This window comes from Anabrus simplex, chromosome 9 (assembly GCF_040414725.1).
Source record: "Anabrus simplex isolate iqAnaSimp1 chromosome 9, ASM4041472v1, whole genome shotgun sequence".
NCBI lineage: Eukaryota > Metazoa > Arthropoda > Insecta > Orthoptera > Tettigoniidae > Anabrus > Anabrus simplex.
In genome coordinates, this window is record NC_090273.1 from 110,190,922 (window position 1) to 110,207,191 (window position 16,270).

Here is a 16,270-nt window from a genome sequence, read left to right on the forward strand (position 1 = left end):
GGGCCTTAAAACATGTTTTTTCGGGCCCGTAGGGCCTACCGAGTTTTGTTATTTGCGTCAAGGGGCTTAAAATGAGCTTTGTCTCGTCTTTGTATGACAAATTCGAGATTCCGCCTATATTAGCCTATTATTTTTATATCTCCCCCCGTCGCCCCCCCCCCTGGAATTGTTTTGAAAATAAAATACAGCTCACGTCCCTCAGGGATAATGTATGTTTAAATTGTTAAAATAATTTTTAGAATCGGTTATGATGATTGTTATCAGATTCCCCTTAATTTAATTTTCACCAAGAACTGATGATGACTCCTTGGGAGTCGAAACCGGTCTTCTTATTAATAAATTGTTGTAATGTGTTGAATGGTGGAACATCCCTCAAACTCTATATTATTGGTTAAACGTCAACACGGAAATGAAGATCGTAACTTACGATCGGTCCAGTAGTTCCTGAGATTAGCCATTATATACAAACAAAGTTTACCTCTTTATATATTAGTATAGATAATGACAGTATTAATTAATACTCTATATGCAGTTAATTACTTACGTCTTTTGCAAATATTAACTGCTTGCTCGTTGTAAGATGTCAGAATTTATTTTGTTTACAAATTTAGAAATTCCTTTACTATTTGCTTTACGTCGCACCGACACAAATAGGTCTAATGGTGACGATGTGATAGGAAAGGCCTAGGAGTGGGAAGGAAGCGGCCGTGGCCTTATTTAAGTTTCAGCCCCAGCATTTGTCTGGTGTGAGAATGGGAAACCACGGAAAACCATTTTCAGAGCTGCCGACAGTGGGGTTCGAACCTACTATCTCCCAGATGCCAGCTCACAGCTGCGCGCCCCTAACTGGGCGGCTAACTCGCCTGGTGAAAATTTATTTAGGTTTTTATCCACGAATTCGTGTTTCTGCACCGGCACGTGGCCCACTGAGTTCATAACACTTCTGCAAAGTTTACCTCTCTCGGAGTTGAGTAGCTTATACTCCCAAAGGATATGGTCAACTGTCTGATGATTTCTTTCACTACACACGCACTAGTAGGGTCTTTTGTTTATTTTGAACCTAAAGAAGTATTCAACAAATTTCCCGTGGCCTGTAGTCATAGCTGTCATATTATGACAGGTTTAGTTTAATTTTCGATCTACTCCGTACATTTGGAAAATATGATTTTGTAATGCTTCAGTTTGTAGTATTTTCCCACTCCCTCTCCCACAATCGAATGGTTTCCTCCCTCAGGTCTTGTTTGATTGTATAGATTGTTCGATTGTAAACAGGTTGTTTGCAGCTTTTTTGGCCAAATGGTCTGAATTCGTTTCCTTCATTGCCAAAATGAACCTTGATCCATGTAAAATGTATGATCCAGTTTTCTCGCTGAGGATATCTTAAAACATTTTGTATTTCTATCATTGTATTGTGCCTGCAGTTGTTTTGTAAAAGATCCAAGGTTATTTTACTGTCAGTGTGTATTACAGCAGATTTGTCATGTATATTGTCTATGTATTTTGTGTATGTATGTATGTATGTATGTAAACGAGTGTATGACATTGCTAATGTTTACGATTTTGTTTTCTATGTAGGAGAAGAACTCGTTCCTCAATTACAATGTGTCGTGTATCCTGACTCTTCCGCCTTACCAACGGCAGGGCTATGGTCGACTGCTAATCGATTTCAGTAAGTAGGCATGATTTATATGAGCATGTTCGTGAGAATTCTATGAATGTAAGTGCCTCTTTTCTTTCATTAATCATGTGTTATTTTCTACGAATTATTGCCGTCCAACACTTAGCACGCATTACAAACCATGTAGAATAATAATGCGTGTTTTCTGCTACGGTATTTCACAAAGGTATCTCACAAGTTACTGACAAGTTTTTTAATCAATCGATGTGATTTGTTCGTCACTGGTGACACTAGTGGCGTTACACTTTTCCACTGGTGAACGGGAATAAAACCCTCTAGAGTCGTCAGTTTTCTTAAAAGAGGTACCTGTGAGTATACAATGAACAAGGGAAGGGGGTGAATAGGAAGTGTATTTCCTCGAATACAGTAGAGCTGTCAACGTCCTGTTATTGCCCAGAAGGAGAAAAGTGAGTGTTTTCCGTTTTACTTTACGTCGCATGCGTAGCAAGTGTTGTTACCGCATTTGTATTCGCTACAAACGGGTGACCATCAGACAGCCATGGCACTAGTGTCTGTGGCACACAGTGGTAGTTTGTAATAATAATAATAATAATAATAATAATAATAATAATAATAATAATAATAATGCTATTGGCTTTACGTCCCACTAACTACTTTGTGGGTTTTCGGAGACACCGAGGTGCCGAAATTTTGTCCCGCGGGAGTTATTTTACGTGTCAGTAAATCTACCGACACGAGGCTGACGGTATTTGAGCACCTTCAAACACCACCGGACTGAGCCAGGATCGAACCTGCCAAGATGGGGCCAGAAGGCCGTGATGGTTTGTAAACATCAAGTGGGCGTTGACCTCGGCACAGACAACAGGACATACGATGGTGGAAATGGTGGGAACACCTCCGAATGGACACCGAATTGCTGAGCGCCGAGCCGTATGTGGTCGAGCATAGCCGTGAATCAACACAACACCTGCACTCAGTATTCCATGCCTCTTATTTTGAATGGCCCTTCGCAATTTCCGTAGAAACTTATCACATTCCGAACCTCGCAGGCGGCGGAGGGAGAATACGATCCGCCATTTCGAACCACTGCTGTTGCGCTACTGACACCAGGCGGGACTTGTCCCTTATTAATCACACGTGTTATGGCCTCTGTTAAGGAGCATTTCGAATCGCATGATCACTCGTAAAATAGTTTACCGACATTCTGAAAAGAAAGTTAGGCCCACACGAGTATTATTGAGAGCTGACGGAGGAATTAATATAGATTACTTACTGTACACAACAATTAGTGTAATATATATATATGAATAATTTACCCTCAGTAAAACACAATATCCATGCATCGTCAGAACTGTACGAAATGTATTACAGATTCAAAAGTTGGACATTCAGATATGATAACAGATAACACTAATGCCTAAAGTGAATCAATGTTTTATTATGTATATAATTTCCTTGCCATACGCTGATAATAATAACACGGAAAATATTTTAAAATATTTACGGAATCATCTTTCACCAATATATTTCTAAATATTAACCTAATCAGCTTTCGTAAACCATGAATCATGCGTTATAAAGTGTTAAGTTATTTTTGTGTAGATATTTCGTGCAATTTCAACGTCAGCGATCCGTTAAAAAAAACCTTCAAAAGTATCCTTCACACTATAATTAACGTTATGATGGACTCTAGGTCCTGGAGGTTTGGGATCGGTGGTAGAAATGTGCATTTTCCAGTGAAATTACTTTCAAAGGATTCTTCTCCTCACATGATTTCGTGTGTGAATTGAAATAAACAGAGATAAAGCCAATACTGATGCTTTAGTAATGATTCGATGTCAGATAAATCTGTTACATAGATCGTTTCTGCAGGAATTGGAATGTGCTTTTCTCTATCAGTATTTTCTTTATTCGTCTGCTATACTCCGATTCAGCTCAAGTCCTAAGCAGTCCCTTTGATGTTATAGATGTTACTACGTACATGAAAGCCGCTTACGTTATCCGCCAGATTCAGGAGGAAAACCGAGATGGAGAAGGGAAAAGAGAGAAAATGTTCACACCCCGAAAGATATTTTCCTAAGTTGTTGAGTTGACTACAGGTATTATCCGCTTAGGACTTACGTTGACGCCGACTATAGATTCTGCTGCCTTGGCCAGTTCTCATCCACAATGGCCCTACGGTTTGCCTCACACTGCATCACCCAGACAATGGACGTCGTCTTCTCCGTTGTCAATCTCTCTGATGCCTTTGTCCATGGATGAAGATCAGATCTAGCCACGTGTCCAGCTCCACTTCTCGGAACTTAACAGTCTTTTATACGTCCTTTACTCCAATTTTATGCCTTATTATGGAAGACACCTGAAACAGTTGGCAGAATAACATTAGGGTATAAATGGAAATGAAAAAAATTCTCTGGACGTATTGTCATATATATTTTGCTTGAAATTATGCTCTATTGTGTTAAGGCTAGTACACACCTAGCGACAAAGTCGCTGGACATTGTATGGGGACAGTTGCGAGACACTGTCCCTAGACTGTTGCGATACAATGTCCTGCGTCCACATCTGTATAGTCAGTTGCACCACAGGAATCGGCGCGAAATGGCGCAAGAAATTGCTGTATGTGCTTTTAATGTTGTGAATCTTTTTCTCCATCTCGTGAATGGACACAGTGAACCTTTTAGCCAGAGACTCCTTTGTTTCCCTCCATTTGCCTCCTTTTTTTATACTCGGTAGACATAACATCCCAAAGTCAAGGCAGGGTGTGTAAATCCTCAATGATTTTTAGAGTAGTTTCCCTCGCAAAACAACAGAACACGAAACATAACACCAACACGTGGCGCCTATCAGCACACTGGCATCGGCGTGTCCCGGGACTTTGTCTCGTGACACGTCCAGACTGCATCATGTTGCGCAACGTTTGTATCATGTATCCCATTTCGAATGGGAGACCTGCGACATGCAACTTTTGTATCGCGACAGTCCCAAATACGGAAAAAATGTCGCAGGACATCCCTGGGACTTGTTGCGATACACGTGTTCCGCAACGTTGTCGCTTGGTGTGTACTAGCCTTTATAGCTAGAGCCCTGCACGGATGTGAATATCCGCGAAGTTAGTGTCTTGGTATGGCACTGCGGATAATTTTGCTGATAATTTCTAAATAATGAAGCTTATCGATTTTCACTCAGGTACCCTCTTACTTTTACCTGTGTTTAGGCGACCCTTGAGACTGATATGGGAGAATGGTGATATTCAAATCAAATCACATCAAAATCTCTTTATTTGCAAATGAGGTGTCTACCTCGGTGGCAAATGGTACACTAAAATACATTATTGTCAAGCACTAAATTTTAAATTAACAAGAGAAGAAGAAAATTTTCCTAGAATACAATATTATACAATTTATGCTAACAATTTTTTCTATTAAACACACAGCTCATCCTTAATGAATTTATATTGTTTACAAAATTCTACTTATAACATCCCCTGTACTTACAAACATAGACAACTCATATACAGTATGCGGAATTACTTCAAATAATACTATACAACTGTATAAGATTAAGATTTACATTACTTTTTTTTTTTACCGACTTTGGAACCTAAGTAGCATAACGACCTGCTGCATCTTAACCAGAGCCCCTTTTTGCCACCACTTTTCAGAGCTCCTGAAGGGCCTTCACAGCTACCGTAGCGGTCCCAGAGCCCTCGAAGTCCCCACTGTACTTCACCCCTACAGGCAGTCCCCTACTTCGGCTGTCCAAACTCCATATACCAGGGGATGGAATTAATTTATTCACACACATTTTTTATTTACAATAACCCGCACTGGTCGAATGCCCCCTAACATTTCATTTATTTTCTCTGTTGTTGTTTATTCTCTTTTTGAATATCTGTACAGAATTTGGAAAAGGATTAAACACTACCCCTGGTAAACTGTTCCACTCCTTCACGCCCTTCCTAATGAATGAAAATTTACCCCAATCGCTTCTGCTAAAATTCCTTCTAATTTTATTCGTGAGCCCATAAGCCGTAAATCTGACTTAAGCCTAACTGGCTCCTGTCCGCAATTAGTGGAAGGGAGGAACAAAAGTTCCGAAAGAGAACTGCTGAACATGTCAGTAGTTGTCACTGTAGAGGGTTTGGTGCCAGGTATCAGACCTATTGTGTATGTTAACAGATCTATCCGTTTCAATCCCTTCGGAGTAATATAGTTAAATATTTACAATATCCGCGGATAACCATTCGCGGATGTGGATAAGCATTCGCGGATGCGGAGCGGATGAGGTTAATGTTTTGTTTATCCGCGCAGGGCTCTAGCAATAGTGCAGTACGCGACAGTCTGCGAAATATCGAGGGACAGTGATTGATTAGAGCTCTGTCTAGCGGAGTGACCTGGAGTTACTGATTCTGTCATAAGAGCACGTGCATTTGTTTGTGAAGTTTTTGGCGTTATTTATGCGTTTGCATTAAGCTGACATAAGTAAGTAGTAGCGTGTGTCATTCCTTTATGCCTCCTCTCAATATGAGTGGAAAGATATGTGCTGTGTTTGGCTGCAATAACTATTAAGTGCTGAAGGATTCACGGTCTTTCTTCCGTTTCCGTCGTGACAAGAAAATGTAAGTAAATATTGTGTTTGTATATATATTCTTCCAGTTACAAGAGCATTTTTATAGTACTTCCTAAACTTCTGATCTGCGCGCCCCATATTTTAATTTGCTTAAAATATAATAAGCTTATTTTATTGTATAGTGCAGCAGTTAACCTTCAATACCGATGTGTTGTAGGTGTGATCTGTGGGTTTTGACTTAATTCAGGAAAATGCATATGCATATGTGTGTGGCTGGTTGTGTTCCAAGTTGCGTTGTCAAGTACTGAAGAAAATATGGGTGACTTAAGAAATGTACATATTTTGTTGAAAAAATATGATGATGCAAATTTGCTTTACCCTAATGTAATGACAAGTATTGCTTATAGGGAAATTTGGAATGTTTTTGAGGCTAAATTTATAGATTTTCTTTCTGTTAGTAGGCTTCAAGTTGAGAGGAAAATTGTCCAGCTCAATGTTAATTCATTGAATCATGTGCGTAAGGAATGTGCTGATAATTTTACTGACAAGTGTCTTAATATGATGATACAATTTTTTAAAGTGAGAAAAAATACAAATCTAGCCGTGAAAGTTCAGGCAGGAGTGCTAAAGCTAAAAACGTAATGCGGTTCATTTCACATCTTGATTATATGTCTAATTTCAGTCTTTAAACAAAAACCTGTTAAATAATTCATTCATTTATCCGAAATTGCTTTAGCAACTTTGAAGTTAATTTCTTAATAACACTTTCTTTCTAGACGTAATTTATTTATCCATTTCCGCATATGCTTTTCCATTGATATTTAAATTTAGTGCGAATTTCCAGTTCACGGTACTAGGAGCGCCACTTGCGAATTGTCTCCCATTTCAACAAGGCTAAATCCGGATGTGTCGCGTATTGTCTCTACTGTATTTAACTGTAGTGGGCGCTGTATAGATGCTTGGAACAGTTGGCAAAATAATATTAGGGTTTACATTGAAACGAAAAATGTTCTGTTGGTATATAGGGAAGTAGACCAATGGTGTAACGTGAAGGCAAGTCTGGGGCTTAAGGTGGTCCGCAGAATTCCCCGCAAAAATAAATAAATTTACCGGTATGCCATTCTGGACGGGAAAGGTTATATAACGATGCTTTTGTATAATGGATTGAAAGGGATTGTTTTTACAATTGAATTCGTAAGTAAATATCAGGTGAATGCATCTAGGTGCAATTATTATTATGTTGAGTCTAGCATAGCCGTCTCTCGTAACATGAGCGGCACGCTCTCTCTCACAAAACACACTGAAGAAAAGAAATCACAATGACAACCTCTGTAACTGACTTGACAGAGCTATTAGTAGTAGATAACTCAATTATAGCAGCCCACCATACCAACGCAAATATGGCTGAAGAAATTGAAACTAACTCGTAGACATCTTTCATCTTTAATTAGAATGCGTCTGGGGCATGGATGCTATCCAAGTCATCTACACAGGATCAAGGTCTTCGACAACCCTCACTGCCCAGAAGACCGTGGCGAAATAGCCGACTTGAACCACACCATAATGTCCTGTAAGAAGTACCCCCAATAACAGAACGATCTGTACTCTTCTATGGTGAAGTTAAATACCCCACTGCCAATTTCAGTTGCCATCCTGTTATCTAACCTTCCTCCACAATTTTGCGCTGTAATTTGCCAATATTTATCAGACTGTAATATTAATTTATAACATATGATTTTTCTTTTCAACCACGAAATGTATGTACCACAAATGTATGCTCACTCTGTGAATGCTGGCCGCATGGTCTTCCGAGGCCTAACGTCATTAAATCAAAAAATGCTCAGTTATAGTTGCAAGTGTCCCAGACTTATGCACGGTGTCTTACCATTATCAAGCTCTTCCTGATCCGTTTGTTCCAGCGAAACTAGAAATGATATGACCCAAGACAGACTCACTGAAATCAGACTCTTCCGCATAGATGAAAGGGCAAGATCCACTGATGTCAGTAAAATCATGAATACATTTCATCCCAGAAAGCACGCCGCATGGCCCATTTTCTTTAGACTTTGATGGGAGTACACTAAAGTTTTAAACATATAAAAACAAAAGATAGAAGTTGATGTATTTCAATCCTCACAAAATATTTGATTTTAAAAACAAAATCTGTGAATTAGTTTTGTAATGATACGGTTGGTATTTTGCACATCCTGTACTGTATTCTAGTAATATAGTTTGCATTAAAGTTTTGTTTGTATTTGCTGCAGTTAAATGTATGCTTCATAAAATTTCTTTGAGGGGCTCCTACTATAATTGCTGCAGGCGGACCAGTATCAAATTTGCTATAAGCCGATGTGGAATTAATTAAAGGTGAACACAAACCATTATTAATAACACATTATTTATACTGATTTAATCAGTTCGCTAAACGTTCTTGACCAACATCATGACGACCAGTTGTGTCTGTCTAGTCAAGAGTTCTATTTTAAGCTGCTGAGAATTTATAATACATTATTGTCGTCGCTGTATGTCATCATCACTTAACTCTGCCGTGATTTAAAACTGACCTTGGGTAGATAACTAGTTACAGAGGGCGTCGACTCTCCTCGTCATATCCATTGCGAGGTGGGCTGACAGAATGTTTGCCAGCTCCATGCCAAATGGTAATTAGTAAAGCTGTGAATGAAATAGCGTTAAGATTCCTTGAATTGTTAAGAGAAAAGTTTGTTTTTCAGTGTTTTGTTCGTAATCAAATTAAAAATTAAACTACGTTGGGTACAACTATTTTTTCCGCACTAATGTGGGAGCTACCAGACAAATGGAGATATACAGATGGGAGTGGGAAACGTGGAGTGTATGAATAATGCCGAGTAGGTTTACCAGGTGTAGGATATACAGCAAGGAAACTGTTAACCATGGAAACCTTGTGCTACATATGCCGAGTAGGTTTACCAGGTGTAGGATATACAGCAAGGAAACTGTTAACCATGGAAACCTTGTGCTACATAATGTTTATTAGAGAGTCCAGTAACCTTTACGGTAAACCCTCAGAGTAGTCCCCTAGATTGTCCACAACACGTTGCCACTTGTGCGAGCGACGTTTGATACCAGTCGCCTCACCATATGTGAATTTTGCAGTCTCATATTTCACAGAGTTGGCAATATCCTCTCGTGCCCAAAACCGTCTTCCACGCAGTGGTCCTTAAACGGTTGGGATGAAGCCAAAATATCGCGGAGACAGGTTCGGTAAATATGGCGGGTGTTCCAGTAATTCCCACGCTCAGCGCAGAAGTTGCCTCCGTACAGCCTCCGCTGCATGTAGCGTGGCGTTTTCATGGAGAAGGATGTATGTTTCAGCTTGTGACTCAATTAGTGTCCATCTTCTGTACAGGTCCAAGCTCGTGACACATTGGTGCGGATACTAACAGATCTTCCGAACCGTTGCACGTTGCTACTTGTTTCACGTCCATGCTGAAATACTGATGCCCATCTCGCTGCGGTTCGTTACGGAAGAGCATTATTCTCCACAGCTTCCACAACCTCTCTATGACATTCTTTTGGCATTGCGACCCCGGCGAACGGCCAGTAAGATGTACTCACATTGTTCTTGCCTTGCCACATCCTTTCTGCACAGAGCCTGATTCCTGTCTCACTACTGCAGTCCCATCGCCCTGTGCGTGGTACCTGTCCAACTTACCGGCATCTCGTGCTGTGTCCATGTAGGCCCTACTATGAATATAATGCTTTTCCAGAACTTTACGACTGCTGTATGGTAGCACCGTACAAATGTGGCGGGAAATACAGGGACATTATTTTATCTATTCGGGGGGTTCTCACTTGCCCGGTTGCCTGCGCTGCGAGCCTGTCTCCCGCCAAGCACTTTGCCGTAATGCGGCCAGCGCGTGTTTTCACACAAGATTTCCTGTACTTTATGAAGATATTTTGTATATACGCGCTCGCATAATGAAAATGGCATTGGAACCTTACACTGATAAAGCTCTCAGCAGACTGCATAGGATGTGAGCTTGTGGCGCCGAGAAGCGCATAACGGCAAAATAAAATAAAATAAAATAATGCCCCAGTTATTACCATGACTTACGTCCCACTCCTCGTATATATCGTTGTGGCTGCTAAGCACAATCGTCCAAACATTTAGTAGGTGCTAATCCAACAAATCATGGCCCTAACTTGATAAAAACATAACATTTAAGATAAAGAAGACCGAAGTAATACTAATTACCAAAAATGGTAAAGCACTAAATGCAAACATTACGATTGGAAACATCGAGGATAGAACAAGTGAAGTTAAATTACAGGGAAAAACAAGGAGTACCTATGAAATTAAGAGAAGAATTTATCTGGCAGGAAAGCATTTACAAATAAAAGGAACTTGTTTAGGAGCAGGCACAGTTATACTGATTCTTGTTGTAGAAACCTTTCTCTGGAGCATATATATGGTAGTGAGAGTTGGACGTTGGGGAAAGAGAATGAGACGTAAAAGGAAACATCAGAGATGTCGGTAAGGCAAATGATAACCCTTAGAAGTCGTGCTGAGAGGAAAACAAGTGCAGTGCATCTCACACAATCCACTTAAGAGCTTGAAATGATCCACTTCAAATATTCCTACTTAGTATTTTCTTGTAGCATTTCCAAGCGTTGAAATTCACTGCTTGGCTGAAACGTTATAATGATGCAGGGTTTGCTTTTGCTTGCAGCCTAGTGGTTCCGAAGAGATTATGAGAATTAAGTACTTGGATTTTTTAACATAGTCGATGACCTTTTCTGTTGCTTACGAAAAATGAGATTGTTTTAGTTTATGCAGCATATTATGATAGTTAAAATGGTATATTTAAATGACCACAATTCCTAATAGAATACAAGTTTGTAATTTTGAAGTTTGAGTTCTCAAACCGTAATTGTTTCGCGTGATACTTTCATTGCCTGTCTCTTACCCGGAGGTCCAAGGTTCGATTCCCAGCCTGTTCGGGGGCATTAATGCTGGACTGGAACGGGCTTCATCCAGCCTCGTGAGACCAACTGAGGAGCTGCCTGATACGAGAGGCAGCGCACTCGGTCAAGGAAGCTAAACAATACAGCTGATGATGTCGTGAAACACATCTACAGGCCATCTGATCGATCAGCAGTGGTCTTGGCAGGTCATGGTTCTAACAGCTGTTGCGCCACGGGTTTATGCTGTGTTGTGCGTTCTTTATTTTCAGGAGTTGAATTACCTTTTTAAGATGCAGTATATTAAAGTTGCGCTGAAGGTTAACTGTTTCACCACTTGTAATTTCGTTGTTACAAATTAAACAAATTGCACCACCGCTTCATTCCATGAAGAAATATGAATGAAATAATTTGTTGGCGTGGAAGGGTTTCGTTTTAACAAGTTTTCTTTCCTGACAAAAAGGCGCGCATGTACTTGCCACCATTTTTACTATAAAGACAAACAACGCTTCCGAGTCGGCACCGCGCTGAAACCTGCATGCAGCACCGCGGAAAACGACTTGGTTGTGCCTGGGAGAGGGCAGAGGTATTACACGAGCATTTACGCTGTTTGAATGGGCATTAGAAGGGAATTAGAAGTGTGAGAGCAGGGGGCAAAAAATTTTCAGGCAACAGAAAGTACCCAGGTTTGTGGGATATAGCAGACAGTGCGGGGAGGGGGGGGGGGGGGGAGGGGGTTATATACATCAAAACTGAAAACGAAACCTAGAAACCTACAAAATGGTAATTTTTTTAATTTCGACAGAGAGAGGTAAAGGTTGACAGTTTACCAACTTAAGTGCGGTAAAAAGTTTTTTAGATTTTGATTCAGTGCTATACAATAAAACTACCAGATCTCATAAATAAACCACGCCGCATATTAAATACAATTACTTAACAAACACTACCCATTCCAAATCTATACAGATGGAAGCAAAAGTGAGGCTGGAGTTGGATCTGGAATAATTCTGTACAGTCACTGACCTCCTCAACAATACCAATTCAAATTACGCAATACCTGTTCAGATAATCAAGCGGAACAATACTCAATATTGAAGGCACTGGAGAAATTACAAGACATCAACCACGAAAATAGAGCAGCAATTATTTACACTGATAGTAACAAAAAAAAAAACCCTGAACCTACGCAAACACAATGGAAAAAGCAACAATCTCGTAGAAGAGATCAGAAGGAAGATGAGAGACCTACAACTACAAAACTGGGAAATACACTTCACGTGGGTTAAGGCTCATGTCGGCACAGAAGGCAACGAAACTGCTGATCAATTGGCGAAACAAGCAGCCAACAGGGCAGACCTAGAAGTGACTTTCGATAAAATTCCTGATGGTGCAGTAAAAATGGTATTGCGTGAGAGAAGTTGACAGTTGTGGGAAGAGGAGTGGAGAGAAACTTCCAATGGATCAATAACGAAAACATATTTCCCAAGTGTTAAAGCAAGACTTGACTCAAAAATTATCTTAAGCCACAATATGACGCTTATGATGACAGGGCATGGAAAAATAGGGACCTATCTGCATAGATTTAAAATCCAAGAGCATGCGACGTGTCGGTGTGGCGAAGAAACGCAAAGTGTGGACCACATCCTATATGAGTGTGAATTATTAAAACACGAAAGTATAAAACTAAAGACAAATGTAACCAATTCAGGAGGCCACTGGCCTACAAGCAAGAATGAACTTATAGGTAAATACTTGAAGTTCTTTAAACTGTTCGTGAAAGGTATCAATTTTGATGACCTGGCGTAGGGCATAGTTATGTCAAGAAAGAACACTTTCATTGAAAAAAGAAAACCTGTAACATGATGTTTCTAGGCTAGACACATTACAATCAGACATGTAGGTATAGGTAACATAATTAATAGAAAATGTAATCACGACTACAAAAGAATACTTATGCATGTAGTATTACTTAAATTGTAATGGAGCATGCAGTTAATGAATATGTTAATAAAAAAATAAAAAAAATAACACAAAGAAAGAATTTAGTCCAGTAAAGGGAAGGTTGATATTATCTCCCGTTGAAATTACAATTTCAATTAAATATAAGTATGGAGGTGGATTACACAATTAAAAATCATTTAATGAAAATGAAAACCTACAACCTCTTTTTCAGCCAGTGACCGGGTCAGGGATGGGATAAATGAAGCCCCTATCTTGCGGCGAGGATATGAATTGTGCCGGCTGCCGAAGCCTGTCGCACTCCTCTGGAGCATTGATTAATGACTGACGGATGAAATGAAATGATAGTGGAGAGTGTTGCTGGAATGAAAGATGACAGGGAAAACCGGAGTACCCGGAGAAAAACCTGTCCCGCCTCCGCTTCGTCCAGTACAAATCTCACATAGAGTGACCGGGATTTGAACCACGGAACCCAGCGGTGAGAGGCCGATGCGCTGTCGCCTGAGCCGCGGAGGCTCAGAAAAAATTCATTTATTATTTGACACTAAGAAACTAACGGACACTAAAGAGACTGCCAGACTGACGAATGCCGGCGGACATTCTCCCTTGACCTTGGGGGGAAAAAATATTTAAATACTCCTGCTACCCTTCCTCACAGCACATGCAAAGTCTCCTCTCCACTACTTGCCGTAGCGCTATACAAATCGGTTAGCCGCGACGAATGACATTTTGTGCATATTTCCGCTAATGATTTTGTCAATAATTAAAGAAAATAAAGGAAAGGAATAGCAGATAAGGGCTTGTGCAAATTGCTTAAAGTGTAAAAAAGACGTAATGTTTTCTCTACAGAGTTGGGGATGGGGTGACGGCCCCCTCGCCCCCTCCCCCTACCCAATCACCGGTAGTGTGAATGGGTGGGGGGGGGGGACTCCGAGGGAAATTCACTCTCACTGTAGCCATTATTATCGTTGAAATTAGTATCTCAGATCTACAAACTGTACCGATTCTCAGTCTGCTATTGTGCAGTGGGACGTAAGTTAACCTTTCGTCTTGCGAAGGTGGGAACTGCTCAGAATTCAAAAGTAAATGCGCGTACGATCTGAAATAATTGGAAACACTCGACGACTATAAGATAAATATTAACATGATACTGAATAAAATAAGAAAAATTGGAACGGGTTAATGTGACTCAAAAGATTGTGTAAATACTCAAGTGGAATTTTTGTTGCAATAAAAAATCACGTTCCTGTGGTTCAGATTTTTCGTAAGATTGAAGGTCTCGTGGCTCTGATCATGATATCAACAGTCACATAAAGTACATGCTTGTTTTAGCTTGAGACTGACGTGAATAAGTGAATATATTAAATTTCACTGAGAAATGTTCTGTTTGAAACCTACTTTTTTTTTTTTTTTTTTTTTTTTTTTTTTTTTTTACAATTGCCTTTATTTCGCACCGACACTGATAGGTCTCAATGGTAACGATGAGATAGGAAAGTGCTACAAGTGGGAAGAAAGCGACCGTGGGCTTAACATTGCAATGGAGCCGTCCCTCTTCTGGACATTATGAGAGTCATGAGGTCTTTGAGACCGATATATTATACATACATACATACATACATACATACATACATACATCATTATAGACCGTTATGCCTTTCCGGCGTTCAGCCTGCAAGCCTCTGCGAATTTACTAAACGACGCCACAATCCTCTATTTGCAACTAGTGCTGTGGCCTCATTTAGTTCTATACCTCTATTCTTTAAAAATCGTTAGAAACTGAGTCTAACCATCGTCGTCTCGGTCTCCCTTTACTTCTCTTATCCTCCATAAGAGTCCATTATTCTCCTAGGTAACCTATCCTCCTCCATTCGCCTCACATGACCCCACCACCGAAGCCGGTGTATGCGTACAGCTTCATCCATAAGTCCATTCCTAACTTAGCCTTTATCTCCTCATTCCGAGTACCCTCCTGCCATTGTTTCCACCTATTTGTACCAGCAATCATTCTCGCTACTTTCATGTCCCATTACTTCTAACTTATGAATAAGATATCCTGAGTCCACCCAGCTTTCGTTCCCGTAAAGCTAAGTTGGTCTGAAAACAGGCCGATGTAAAGATAGTTTCGTCCGGGAGCTGACTCCCTTCTTACAGAACACTGTTTTTCGCAACTGCGAGCTCACTGCATTAGCTTTACTACACCTTGATTCAATCTCACTTACTATAATACCAGCCTGGGAGAACACACAATCTAAATACTTGAAATTATCTACCTGTTCCAGCTTTGTATCACCAGTTCGACATTCAATTCTGTGGAATTTCTTACCTACTGACATTAATTTAGTCTTCGAAAGGCTAATTTTCATACCATACTCATTGCACCCATTTTCAAGTTGAACCGGGTCTGGAGCGCGCAGCTGTGAGCTTGCATTCGGGAGATAGTAGGTTCGAACCTCACTGTCAGCAGCCCTAAAGATGGTTTTTCGTGTTTTCCCAGGCAAATGCTGGGACTGTACATTAATTAAGGCCACGGCCGCTTCCTTCCCATTCCAGGCCTTTCCTATCCCATCGTCGCCATAAGACCTATCTGTGTCGGTGCGACGTAAAACAAATAGCAAAAAAAAAAAAAAGTTTCAAGTTGCAAGATATTAGACTGCAGGCTTTTGGCACAATCCGCCATTAAGACCAAGTCGTCAGCATAGGCCAGATTGCTTATTACATATCCACCTAACTGAATTCCTCCCTGCCATTTTATAACTTTCAGCAGATGATCCATGTAAACTACGAACACCAAAGGTGAAAGATTACAGCCTTGCCTAACCCCAGTAAGTACCCTGAACTAAAAACTCATATTACCATCAATTCTCACTGAAGCCCAATTGTCAACATAAATTCCTTTGATTTGATTGATTTGAGTAATCTACCTTTAATTCCATAGGCCCCCAGTCTGGCGAACATCTTTTCCCTCGGTACCCTGTCATATGCTTTCTCTAGATCTACGAAACGTAAACACAACTGCCTATTCCTCTCGTAGCATTTTTCAATTACCTGGCGCATACTGTAAATCTGATCCTGACAGCCCGTCTGTGGTCTGAAACCACACTGGTTTTCATCCAACTTCTTCTCAACGACTGATCGCACCCAGTGGCGAAGCGTGAA

The 16,270-nt window shown here is 40.4% G+C and overlaps 1 protein-coding gene across 1 annotated transcript in view; it reads left to right on the plus strand.

Annotated features, from left to right (window-relative positions):
* chm (chameau) overlaps nt 1-16,270 on the plus strand; it is an 895,896-nt gene that overhangs the window by 637,603 nt on the left and 242,023 nt on the right. Inside the window, exon 8 of the mRNA XM_067153506.2 lies at nt 1,576-1,669. Coding sequence (XP_067009607.2) covers nt 1,576-1,669 — 94 coding nt within the window. The remainder of the gene's footprint in view (nt 1-1,575; nt 1,670-16,270) is intronic.